The 13,073-nt window shown below is 41.2% G+C and overlaps 1 protein-coding gene across 1 annotated transcript in view; it reads left to right on the top strand.

The window, feature by feature from the left end:
• Positions 1-13,073, top strand: part of rif1 (replication timing regulatory factor 1) — a 100,103-nt gene that overhangs the window by 24,435 nt on the left and 62,595 nt on the right. The window contains exons 4-8 of the mRNA XM_070875320.1: positions 4,443-4,539; positions 4,841-4,971; positions 7,822-7,913; positions 12,018-12,207; positions 12,979-13,071. Of these exons, the coding sequence (XP_070731421.1) occupies positions 4,443-4,539; positions 4,841-4,971; positions 7,822-7,913; positions 12,018-12,207; positions 12,979-13,071 (603 nt within the window). The remainder of the gene's footprint in view (positions 1-4,442; positions 4,540-4,840; positions 4,972-7,821; positions 7,914-12,017; positions 12,208-12,978; positions 13,072-13,073) is intronic.

Below are 13,073 nucleotides of genomic sequence, written 5' to 3'. Positions count from 1 at the left end.
CTGTTGTCCAATAACTATTAATTTTTTGTTATGTCATTTATGTTAGAATCTCAGGATTGTGTTCTGTCAAATGTATATTAACACTTTGTTTGGAGAGTACCACTCTTGCTAACTTGTCACGGTCACAATTTGCAGACTGTGTCTCAGAGCATTGATACAAGATGTCCCTGTTCCCAGTCAGCTAATTCTTGATTAATCATTCTCTCTTGAGGAGAGGTAGTGAGAAGAGGAGCCAGATATCTCCTCACGGGGGAGGAAACATTGTAGGGAGAAGAGTCACTGGACTTCGAATTCCCTTCTGGTAGCTAGCTGGGGACACAAGAACAGTTTGTTTGCCTCTTGCCTGCAGGTAAATTCAAAGTTGTGTTTCGAAAAGCATTATACTCCTAGATACTCTGGCTGTGCTTTATCTATCTGCACATGGTTCAAGGCTAATAAGGTGGGTTCACTCTTGTTGCTTTGACTGGAATTCCTCCCTGAAGGAGGGTAGCTGTATGGGGTTGTAATTGTAAGTTCATTTTTAAAAATGAAAATTAAAGTGCATTGACCATTTGAAGTCCGCCAGTAAGGGGGAACTGGATGAATATTTGGGTAGAGAACTGATTGAGGGTTATACAAGTGTATAGTTTTGTATCTTTCGGATTTTGAGACTGTTTTGATGGAGTGTAATCGTTCCAGTACGTTACTGTGTTCCCCACTGCCATTCTTAGTGTTATAATTTTGAATGGGGCTTAACAAATGGTTCATAGATTTCTCTGCTGTATATAGAATGAGATTTGTGTGCAATCTTGAATGCTGATCAGTGAATAGTTTTTTCTAAATCAATATATATTTAAAAATTATTTGGGGATGGTATATTAATGTGTTGATCAAATGTTTAGCATTTGGATTCTAACTGTCGAATGATTTGTTGGAGCATATCAGTTAGGTATTCATATTTGTGATATAAGAACATAAGAATTAGGAACAGGAGTAGGCCATCTAGCCCCTCGAGCCTGCTCCGCCATTCAATAAGATCATGGCTGATCTGGCCATGGACTCAGCTCTACTTACCCGCCCGCTCCCCGTAACCCTTAATTCCCTTATTGGTTAAAAATCTATCTATCTGTGATTTGAATATATTCAATGAGCTGGCCTCAACTGCTTCCATGGGCAGAGAATTCCACAGATTCACAACCCTCTGGGAGAAGAAATTCCTTCTCAACTCGGTTTTAAATTGGCTCCCCCGTATTTTGAGGCTGTGCCCCCTAGTTCTAGTCTCCCCGATCAGTGGAACCAACCTCTCTGCCTCTATCTTGTCTATCCCTTTCATTATTTTAAATGTTTCAATAAGATCACCCCTCATCCTTCTGAACTCCCAACGAGTAAAGACCCAGTCTACTCAATCTATCATCATAAGGTAACCCTCTCATCTCCGGAATCAGCCTAGTGAATCGTCTCTGTACACCCCCCCCCCCCCCGAAAGCTAGTATATCCTTCCTTAAGTAAGGTGACCAAAACTGCACAGAGTACTCCAGGTGTGGCCTCACCAATACCCTATACAATTGCAGCAGGACCTCCCTGCTTTTGTACTCCATCCCTCTCACAATGAAGGCCAACATTCTATTCGCCTTCCTGATTACCTGCTGCACCTGCAAACTAACTTTTTGGGATTCTCTAAAAGAGTTTCATGCACAAGGACCCCCAGGTCCCTCTGCACCTCAGCATGTTGTAATTTCTCCCCATTCAAATAATATTCCCTTGTACTGTTTTTTTTTTTCCCAAGGTGGATGACCTCACATTTTCCAACATTGTATTCCATCTGCCAAACCTTAGCCCATTTGCTTAACCTATCTAAATCCCTTTGCAGCCTCTCTGTGTCATCTACACAACCCGCTTTTCCACTAATCTTTGTGTCACCTGCAAATTTTGTTACACTACACTCTGTCCCCTCTTCCAGGTCATCTATGTATATTGTAAACAGTTGTGGTCCCAGCACCAATCCCTGAGCCACACCACTAACCACCGATTTCCAACCCGAAAAGGACCCATTTATGCCGACTCTGCTTTCTGTTAGCCAGCCAATTCTCGATCCATGCTAATACATTTCCTCTGACCCCGCGTACCTTTATCTTCTGCAGTAACCTTTTCTGCGGCACCTTATCGAATGCCTTTTGGAAATCTAAATACACCACATCCATCGGTACACCTCTATCCACCATGCTCGTTATATCCTCAAAGAATTCCAGTAAATTAGTTAAACATGATTTCCCCTTCGTGAATCCATGTTGCATCTGCTTGATTGCACTATTCCAATCTAGATGTCCCGCTATTAATGATAGCTTCAAGCATTTTCCCCACTACAGATGTTAAACTAACCGGCCTATAGTTACCTGCCTTTTGTCTGCCCCCTTTTTTAAACAGAGGCGTTACATTAGCTGCTTTCCAATCCGCTGGTACCTCCCCCAGAGTCCAGAGAATTTTGGTAGATTATAACGAATGCATCTGCTATAACTTCTGCCATCTCTTTTAATACACTGGGATGCATTTCATCAGGACCAGGGGACTTGTCTACCTTGAGTCCCATTAGCCTGTCCAGCACTACCCCCCCTCGTGATAGTGATTATCTCAAGATCCTCCCTTCCCACATTCCCATGACCAGCAATTTTTGGCATGGTTTTTGTGTCTTCCACTGTGAAGACCGAAGCAAAATAATTGTTTAAGGTCTCAGCCATTTCCACATTTCCCATTATTAAATCCCCCTTCTCATCTTCTAAGGGACCAACATTTACTTTAGTCACTCTTTTCCGTTTTATATATCGGTAAAAGCTTTTACTATCTGTTTTTATGTTTTGTGCAAGTTTACTTTTGTAATCTATCTTTCCTTTCTTTATTGCTTTCTTAGTCACTCTTTCCTGTCGTTTAAAATTTTCCCAATCTTCTATTTTCCCGCTAACCTTGGCCACCTTATACGCATTGGATTTTAATTTGATACTCTCCTTTATTTCCTTGGTTATCCCTTCTCTTACCACCCTTTTTCACTGGAATATATTTTTGTTGAGCACTATGGAAGAGCTCCTTAAAAGTCCTCCACTGTTCCTCAATTGTGCCACCGTTCAGTCTGTGTTTCCAGTCTACTTTAGCCAACTCTGCCCTCATCCCACTGTAGTCCCCTTTGTTTAAGCATTGTACGCTCGTTTGAGACACTACTTCCTCACCCTCAGTCTGTATTACAAATTCAACCATACTGTGATCACTCATTCCGAGAGGATCTTTTACTAGGAGATCGTTTATTATTCATGTCTCATTACACAGGACCAGATCTAAGATAGCTTGCTCCCTTGTAGGTTCTGTAACATACTGTTCTAAGAAACAATCCCGTATGCATTCTATAAATTCCTCCTCCAGGCTACCCCGTGCGATTTGATTTGACCAATCGATATGTAGGTTAAAATCCCCCATGATTACTGGCGTTCCTTTTTCACATGCCTCCATTATTCCCTTGATTATTGCCCGCCCCACCGTGAAGTTATTATTTGGGGGCCTATAAACTACGTCCACCAGTAACTTTTTCCCCTTACTATCTCTAATCTCCACCCACAATGATTCAATATTTTGTTCATTAGAGCCAATATCGTCTCTCACAACTGCCCTGATATCATTCTTTATTAACAGAGCTACGCAACCTCCTTTCCCTTCTTGTCTATCTTTCCGAATTGTCAGATACCCCTGTATGTTTAATTCCCAGTCTTGGCCCCCCTGCAACCACGTTTCTGTAATGGCCACCAAATCATACCCATTTGTAATGCAATGTGACAAATGTTTTAGTACTGTGATAACTAGCCTGTTCACTGTACGTTACATCTGCTGTTCTAATAATCAGGTCAGCTTGATAAGTGATGCTATTTTTTTTTCAAAATAGTAAACTATTCTAGGGTAATATATAAAAGTTATAAATGTTGTGAAAAGATGCCTTAATTATTGTGATGTTCTTGATGGAGTGACATAGCTTTTTACGAAAAACTTTCTTGAAATGTTTTATTAAGTCATATTTCCTCTCCCACCCCTCTCGTATTTTATTTTATCAACTGCCTTTATTTGCAGTTGATTATAATTTGGTGTCAAAAGCAAAATTAAAATGTGAATCACTGTGCCTGCTTCATTTGAAAATGTGATGAGGAAATTTGGGGACAGACTCTTGTTTTATCATGTTGTCCAGCCCTGACTAGAGAATAGCTGTTATTTGTTCCACTGTCAGATGCGCCTACTCTTTCTCCCGCCCTGCGCCACCCCCCCTGCCCAGCTGCACCGGACCCTGACTGATGGTAATAATGTACTCTAAAGTGCTACATGTGTATAAGAGGAATTTCTAGCCCCAATTACATATGCCTTGCAATTAAAAGCTTGCTAGTTTCTCATTGAAATTTTCCTCTTTTACCAAGTTTTTTTTTCTTCCCATGAAGGATCACCTTTCAAATTCAGATACGGAACTTTGTAACGCTGCACTACAGGCCTTGGGATTCTGTGTCTTTCACAGTAATATTAGTGCTGGATTGTCAGGTACAGTTCAATAGCATTTGCTTTTGTGCATTTTATTTAAGCTGTTAAAACTTTATCAGTGCAATTTTATGTACTGAAAGCATGGAATTAATTGATTTGTTTAATTGCATAGAAAACTAAACTTAATGACTAGGTGCGTAATTGCCTTTATTTAAATTGTGTTTTCAAATGCTCCATTCCCTGGTGTCAATGGTAATCTTGCAAAACATTTATGGCAGTGTGTAATATAATTCACTTTTAGGGTTGACTTGCCATAGAATTATGATTGACCTCCCTTTCCTTCCTTCGGTTTTCCCTGCAGCACCTGATGCCCAACTGTTGATCGTAACTCTCTGTGATATTGCCGTCAAATCAACTGATAAGAACACCTGTACAAGAGCACTTTGGGTAATGGCTAAACAGAATTTTTGTGCGGAGGTGGTTGGGAAGGAGGTGAGTTTTCCTGCCGCTAATGGGCAAATATAACCCTTCTGCGCTTAATGCTAAATGGAATTAATTTTCCCTGACACAAGTTAGGTGTTTTTGTTTGGTGTTGGTATAGTGGCTGCTTCTTTTAAATCTAATGGATGATTTAGTTCAAATCTCTGTGCTAAACCTATTTTGACACAATGCTGTCAAGTTTAATTAATAATTCAAACTTTAATGCTGCTGGGTTCAATTTGTATGTGACTTGTTACTTTGTAAAAACTGATTGGATATCAAATCCAGAAAGTGTCTTAACTTTTGTTTCCAGGATGTAAAAAGAGCGGTTCTGTTTTAAATTAAGGAGTTGGGTTCCTTTTTCAGAATTTCAGATATTACTTTTGAAATTACAGAAAGAAAGAGAAATCAGTGAATTTCCAAGAATCTGTTGAAATTAATTAGGCTTTCACAACGGCAAGTTCCAGGAAAAGTTATTTACAAAGGGTTGGATTAGCTTCTTGGGAGGTTTTTTTTAGGGGAAGGGAAAGGATGCCTACAGCAAAAACTAGCATGACTCGTATTCCCTCTGTGTCCATTCTCAAAGGTGTTGGGAATTGTCATGAAAATGATCTGAGATACAGGAGCCAAGATAATGGCACAAAGATGGCCCGCTCACCATAACCCTTCACTCCCTATCATTCAAAAATCTTGTCTATCTCCACCTTTTAAATAAATTCCCCTTGTCTTTTGTTAGAAAGTAATTAATGTTCAGTGGTGCAAGTTGCACTTTTTCTTGATTCTTCCATATTTCTGTGTAGGACAGCTAGGGGACATCTTATTCCCTGTTTCCCTCCCTCACCCAAAATCCAATACTGCATAAAACTCCTATTAACACTCCAGTCATTGATTTGTTTTTCTGCCATTGTTGGGAGCAATGTCACTGCAAGTTCTTTAAAAATATTTTCTGTTACATTGGCAAATTGTCAAACATTTGTCACTGTTTTTGCCTCAGATTGGTGTACTCATTGCAATGCTCTAAATGTAAAGATGATATAAATGTAAACGCCTCTGCTGTGTGTTATAATGTCAGCTTGGCTCAATCAGTTGCAATCTTGCCTTCGATTCAGAAGGCTGAGGGTTGAAGCCTCCTTTCGGACCTGAGCACATAATTTAGGCTGAAACATCAGTGCAGTACTGAAAGAGCATTGCATTGTCAGAGGTACTGTTTTTTTTGGGTGAGATGTTAAGCTAAGTGGAGGTGGATTTGTTTTTTAAAAAAGATACCACAGTTCTGTCATAAGAGCAGAGTGTTGTCCAGTGTATTATGAGCAATTTTTTCCTCTCCACTAACACTAGTAAAAACAGATGAACCGTTATTTCATTGCAGTTGCTGTTTCACTTGTGTTCAAACTGGCTGTCATATTTGCCTACACAAGTGACTGCACTTCAAATGTAATTCATTGATTGTGAAGCACTTTATGAAATCCTGAGGATGTAATGTGCAATGTAAATGCAATTTCTAATATGAACATTCTTCATGCCATCAAAATGTAAATATTATCATCGCCTGGTATGGTCTTTCATAAGAACGTAAGAAATAGGAGCAGGAGTAGGCCATTCAGCCCCTCAAGCCTGCTCCGCCATTTAATAAGATCATATCTGATCTTGGGCTCAGCTCCACTTCCCTGCCCGCTCACCATAACCCTTCACTCCCTATCATTCAAAAATCTGTCTATCTCCACCTTTTAAATAGATTCAATAACTCAGCCTCTACAGCTCTCTGGGACAGAAAATTCCACAGATTTATGACCCTCCTGAGAGAAGAAATTCCTCCTCGTCTCAGTTTTTAAACTTTGCCCCCTAGTTCTAGATTCCCCATTCTAAATACTACTCACAGCGTAACTTGTCCACGTCTTTTCCCACTGTCTCATTTTGAATATTTAGAATTGTACGAGGAAGGAAAGACGAAGGGAGGGAAGGGGTTCCATAGATAGTTGCATACCAAAAGAAACTGTCTTTGGACTTTTCACAATGAGGAAAACCATAATGAATGAAGTGCATCACGCAATATGCCTGAAATAATTTTAATTTATGGCTTGTGAGCTTGCACTTATTAAAGCTAAACTTTAAGCTGCTTTTACTATATAACTGATATTCAATCCAACATTTGTAGTATACATATAGCTACAGCTATATAAGGTATTGGTGAGGCCACACCTGGAATACTGCGTGCAGTTTTGGTTTCCATATTTACGAAAGGCTATATTTGCTCTGGAGGCAGTTCAGAGAAGGTTCACTAGGTTGATTCCGGGGATGAGGGGGTTGACTTATGAAGAAAGGTTGAGTAGGTTGGGCCTCTACTCATTGGAATTCAGAAGAATGAGAGGTGATCTTATCGAAACGTATAAGATTATGATGGGGCTCGACAAGGTGGATGCAGAGAGGATGTTTCCACTGATGGGGTAGACTTGAACTAGCGGGCACGATCTTCTGAGGGTTGTAAATCTGGAATTCGCTGCCTCAGAGCTGTGGAAGTTGGGACATTGAATAAAGTTAAGGCAGAAATAGACAGCTTCTTAAACGATGAGGGGTTATGGGGAGCGGGCGGGGAAGTGGAGCTGAGTCCATGATCAGATCAGCCATGATCTTATAGGCTCGAGGGGCTGTATGGCCTACTCCTGTTCATATTTCTTATGTTTAAATGGAATCTCAAACTTCAGTTTGAACCATTTGTTCAATAAAAACTCTAAAACAAGACTACAAATTTTAGCCACACTTTTCTGTGCTTTCCTGAATATTTTTTTTGTATATAGTGTATTGCATCGTGTTGGCTGTCAGTTGGGTAGTAACCAAAATTCTTGAGTCTTGCTTTACTGTTAGGTTCAAAATATACTTGCAGCAGTGGAGAAGATACTAATTAGAGATCAGCAGTCAATGGTCATTGAGCATGAAGCAATAAATCTTCTTATAAGGTAAGTGTGGGTCAAATTGGAATTGTTCTCAATTTTTTTTAAAATTAATTTCATTACAAAGTAAGGAAGTACACTTGTGTGGATTCTGTAAATTGGGGAGGTTGTATTAGTTCAGTAATATACATTTTAGTGGAATAGTAGTCCAGCAGAGCCATATTCAGTTTGTACCATTTGAGATTTTTATTACTAAATGCTAAGGGGCCGAAATTCATCTCACTACCGTCGAGCTACTGCCCAAAAACCAGTTTGGTTAAAAAAAAAATCACCGCCTGGCGGTAACTTCATCAGAGAAGTACTGCCGGCGGTAGTCCATGCTGCCCACCCTGGGAAAATCCCCCAAAACGCCAGTTTCATCACCAAGATTGGCTAAGATCCATTTCCCGCCAGAAAGACCATTCTGAAAAAGGTGATCTTACCTCGATCTTGAGCGGACGGTACGGACGCCATCTTGGAAACGGGAGTATTTCATCAAAAGCTGCTGAGCGCTCAACAGTGGCTTAGCAGCACGATTTATAGGGAGCTGGCAGGGATTTTGACAATTTTAACGCACAGCACTACATTTAAAGGACATTTGTGTGTATTTTAGCACATATCCCTCATTATCTAAAAGTTAGGTACTAAGAGTAGTTTAAAAAATATATATATATCTGTATTGAATTGTACAACACAAGTGGCAGAAGATTCAAACATGTCGAGCAAAATATTTTAAACTATTTCTAAAAGCAGTAAATTTAACATCAAAAGACAACATATGAACAATATATACAAACATCAACACCCAACCCTCTACCCACCACCTCCGTGAGCCCCATTTTCCTCTTGATAATGGGTTGCCCATCCCCACGCCAACCTGCCCATCCTAACCCGCACCCCTGCCCCTCACCGTGTCAGTACCAGCACATGGTGCAGCAGTGCACCCGGAGCGCGCTGTCGTGTTCGTCGGGAAGAGAATGGCGGCGCTGAGCTGGAAGATGCTGGCATCTCCCGACCCTCTGGTTCTATCGGCCTGGCTGCTATGGCATGCCACATCCCGAGATCATCAATTGCCGCATGGCATCGACAGACTCGATGGTTCGCTGCACTGTTGGTATGCTGCTCTGCAAACGCGGCAATGTTGGCAGCTATCCCAGCCATGGCCTGGAGGAACTCTCGACCTAGGTCGCGCTCGTCCTCAACAGCTGAACCATTTCCTGCATTGCTTCCGCCCGTCTTGCAGCAAGGAGATGTTGCTGCATCAACCTGTGTGGTTGCGTCATGGTGGCTTGTACGCCACAGATGCAGTGCTGCACAACGCTTGGTCCCATTTCCTCCAAGTCGAAGCCCAAAAACTCGGATACTGATGTTGGGCGCACAGTTGGCACACATGTCAAGAGGATGGAATCCTCTTCTTCCACCTCCTCGAGCCCAAGTGGAACAAACACTGGCCCTTCTCCCTGCTCTTCCTCATGGTCTTCATCTCTGTGGGTTGTGGAGGCGGGGGGGTATGGGGGGGGCGGAAGGAGCTGTTGACGCGGGCTCCTGATGAGGTGATTGGTGTTGCACATGGCCTTTGCATGCCAGAGGTGGATGTGGTGCCTCAGTCGGTGCTATCTGATTCATCATCTGCAAGTACACTACAACATTTGTGTTTGGGAGTGGGGGGTTGGCAGTGCTGACATGAGTACCATCACGTATCACAGTCTTATTTCAAGGATTATCATGGTTACATCACCGCACCCTAATCGGCCTACAATACATTAAAATGCATTTGACATCACATTACATGACCTTGCATGATATGAGCGCAGCACAGACCGGAGATTATGATCAACTTACCGTGCTGTGGCACAGGGTTGGTCACCCCTCAACACCAAAGCATACTCCTCGATGTCAGTCTGTTCGATAACCTCCCGTGCCACACCTCTTTGAGGCGTTGGCTGTTTTTTTCCTCCGCACATGTGCGCACAAATAGACATCATAAGACGAGTCAATGGGTTTATGTCCCATTCCTCCCTTTAACAAGCACACAGCTCTTCAGCAAGATCTCTTAACGACACAAGCATCTTCTTACATCAGTTAGTCATTGATGGCAAATATGGTGTTACAGTACGGCTACATATACTTTTTCAGTAGTATGGGAGTGCATCAATAAGATGTTTGCTTACTCTTGCTGCCGCTACCAGACCGTTCCATCTCTTCCTGCACTGGTCATCATGAACCAAGATGCCCACTGCAGACAAGGCCTCCCCAATCTCCTGCCAAATGTGTTTATATTGGAGCGGGGCTGGCTTGCCACGACCATCTCAGGTGAGCTCTCTAATGTTGCTCCACCTCAGAGGCAAGTGCCTCCAGCTCATCAGTAAACCAGGGAGCTCTGAGCCTTCCTACATTGGCCTTTCTCGCAATTTTTCTACCACTCATAGTTTTTTGAGGTGGATGGCTGGTGATACTTTTTTTTCCCACCCCCCCAATGACTTCCTTCTTTTGCTGTCGAGGTGAAACTCACTCCCGAGCTTTTCTGCGCATGTGCGGCCGACCCGTCCACTCCAATCGCGGGAAAAGTGAGTTCAGCATTGAAAAAAAAACAAAAGAAAAAAATCTCAAATCTCACGCATGAGCAGTACACTGTCTCCGATCTTTTCCAAGTCGAGAGGTCTGCACCTACCGTCGCCTCCCGCTACCGCCGAGAAAACTCGGATGAATTTCCTGCCAAATTGGCCCCAGTGGTAGCAGGCAGTAAAAAAGCAAAGACCGCCTGGGTACTGCCGAGAAACGGGCGGGAGCAGCAGTTGACTAGATATACATCTGTTGACAATTTGTTGATACAGTTGCAAATCAACAGATGCCACTTAAGTTCAGCTAGTTTATTATTTTAGTGAATAAATCTTGGACACAGTGCAACAACTGCATGACTAATGTTTTTGAAGGAATAAAAATGATCTTCTCTGGAAAATTGATGCAATATTTGTTGATATTAAATTAAGACCTATTTGAACTTTAAACAATACGTTATGGACTTTCTTTTAACGTTCAGAGAATAAGGCTGCAAATACTGTGTGGCTTTTATTGAAAGACTGGGATATTGCCATAAAAAAACACTTAAGCTCTGGCCTGCAAAGCCCCCTCACTTTGTGAGCCCTTGCTTTTTGCCAGTTAAAATATTGCAGGTCTGACAGTTTTGGAAAGGTCTGTACTTAGCACTGCTTCCTCTGTGTTTGAAAATTCCTAAATCCACTGAAAATTCCAAACCACCAGGCCTGCAAAATCCGTGGCTATAAAATATAAGCAGCCGAGATCTAGGTACAGCTTGTTCGAGGAAATGTCATTTAGCTAATAAAGCTTAAACATGATCTTGGAGATTGGTGAGCAAGGGTATGAAAGTGCAAATCTAGAGGTTGATTTGAATACAGTTTCAAATGGTCAATTTGACTTTGCATTAAAATCACTGTTGGAAAGATATTTAACATAGTGGCTTACTAGTGTGGTAGATTTTGTAAGATAATTTTTCAATATAATTTTCACTTGCTCATTGATTACAAGCCCCATCGTTGCACTAACTTAATGGTGCTTTTTATATATTTGAATAAACTTTAAACCTGATGACATCATGGATTAAACTTTAAAAAAAATATATATATACTCTGCTCATGGCTGAGAGTTTTAAAGTTGAGTCATAGAAGAAACGTTAAACTTTTGCTGTATCATTGTAAGTAATTGTATTTGTGCTTTCAAATTAATCACATCTAAACAGCAGAAGTAAGATGCACAGAAATGCAATAATAACGAATTTAATCAGCTTAGGAAAAATGATAACGGAAAACCTATTGCCAGTGTAAGTGTTTTTTATATCAAAATGTGTTTGGTCGTTTCCTGATACTAAATGTTCTTTTAGAGTTTTTTAAAAAACATCAATTTTCTAAGAGTTGTAAGTTTAATGTTGGAAATATATGGCTTGATCTGCAGCTAAGTGGCCCATCAATACAAAGTTTTAATACCTTCTGGTATAGAATATTTGTGAAGTTGAAAGGTTTGATTTATTAGGCAAAGCTTGCAAGCACATGTGTGATCTGTTTGTAAATGAAAGTGGGGCAGTTTTTCTGAAACTTTTTGCTTTCCTCGTTTAAGGCTGGTAGAGCAGACACCTGCTCAGATGGGAGAAGACGCTGTTCAGTGGGCCAAGCTGTTGGTTCCTCTTGTAGTTCATTCAGCTCCTAAAGTACGATTACGGGCAGCAACAGCACTGGAAATGGGACTACCACTTTTGCTTCAAAAGCAGCAAGAGGTGGCGGCTGCAATTGAGCCCCTAATGATGCCAGTAAGTACAAGAATAAGAACAAAGTCCTGTGGAAAAATGCAAAAACTTATCTTGTTTGCGTAACGTTGACTGTTATCCAGAATAGTATAATCATGTCTTCCATGTCACTTAAACATTTATTCAAGTTAGAATTTGAAAGCTAAATTTCAACCTCTTTTTTATTTGATACATTTTCCCTTTTATGATGCATAATAAATCCACAGCCAAAAGAAGTGCAGGTGCCCTTTATCCTTCATTATTCTAGCTGGCATGTTTTGGCACGTATGGATGATTCTGTCAGCTGTGGCTCAGTGGTGGCCCTCTCGCCTCTTGAGTCAGAAGGTTGTGGGTTCAAGTCCCACCCAAGAGGCTTGAGCATAAAATCTAGGCTGACACTCCAATGCAGTACTGGGGGAGTGCTGCATTGTCTGAGATGCTGTCTTTCGGATGAGATGTTGAACCGAGTCCCTGTCTGTTCTCTGCGGTGATGGCCAACATTTATCCCTCCACCAACATCACCTATATTTTTTAAAAAAACAATCTGGTCATTATCACATTGCTGATGGTGGGACCTTGCTGTGTGCAAATTGGCTTACTTCAGAGAATTGTATTTACTGATCAGGTGTCTGTTGAGCTCAGAGGTTTGGCATATGGGAAAACAAAGGTGCAGGCACGTGCCTCTGCCTGACTCAGCGATTTGGTACAGCAAGTCCATCTTCCGTCTCTTACTTTATTTGAAAAGCAAGCAATGAAGATTGTAGTAATAAATATTCTAAACTGTTATCGTTCCAGAAAATGATTCCAGAGCTCCAGAAACTCTTCACAACGAAAAATGAAACTTTTGTGTTGAAATTGTGGCCCCTCTTTGTAAAACTGTTGGGAAAGGT

Source organism: Pristiophorus japonicus, chromosome 3, assembly GCF_044704955.1.
Source record: "Pristiophorus japonicus isolate sPriJap1 chromosome 3, sPriJap1.hap1, whole genome shotgun sequence".
In the NCBI taxonomy this organism is placed as follows: Eukaryota; Metazoa; Chordata; class Chondrichthyes; family Pristiophoridae; genus Pristiophorus; species Pristiophorus japonicus.
The sequence above is the reverse complement of the archived record's forward strand: the minus strand, read 5'-3'. Positions and strand labels throughout refer to the sequence as shown.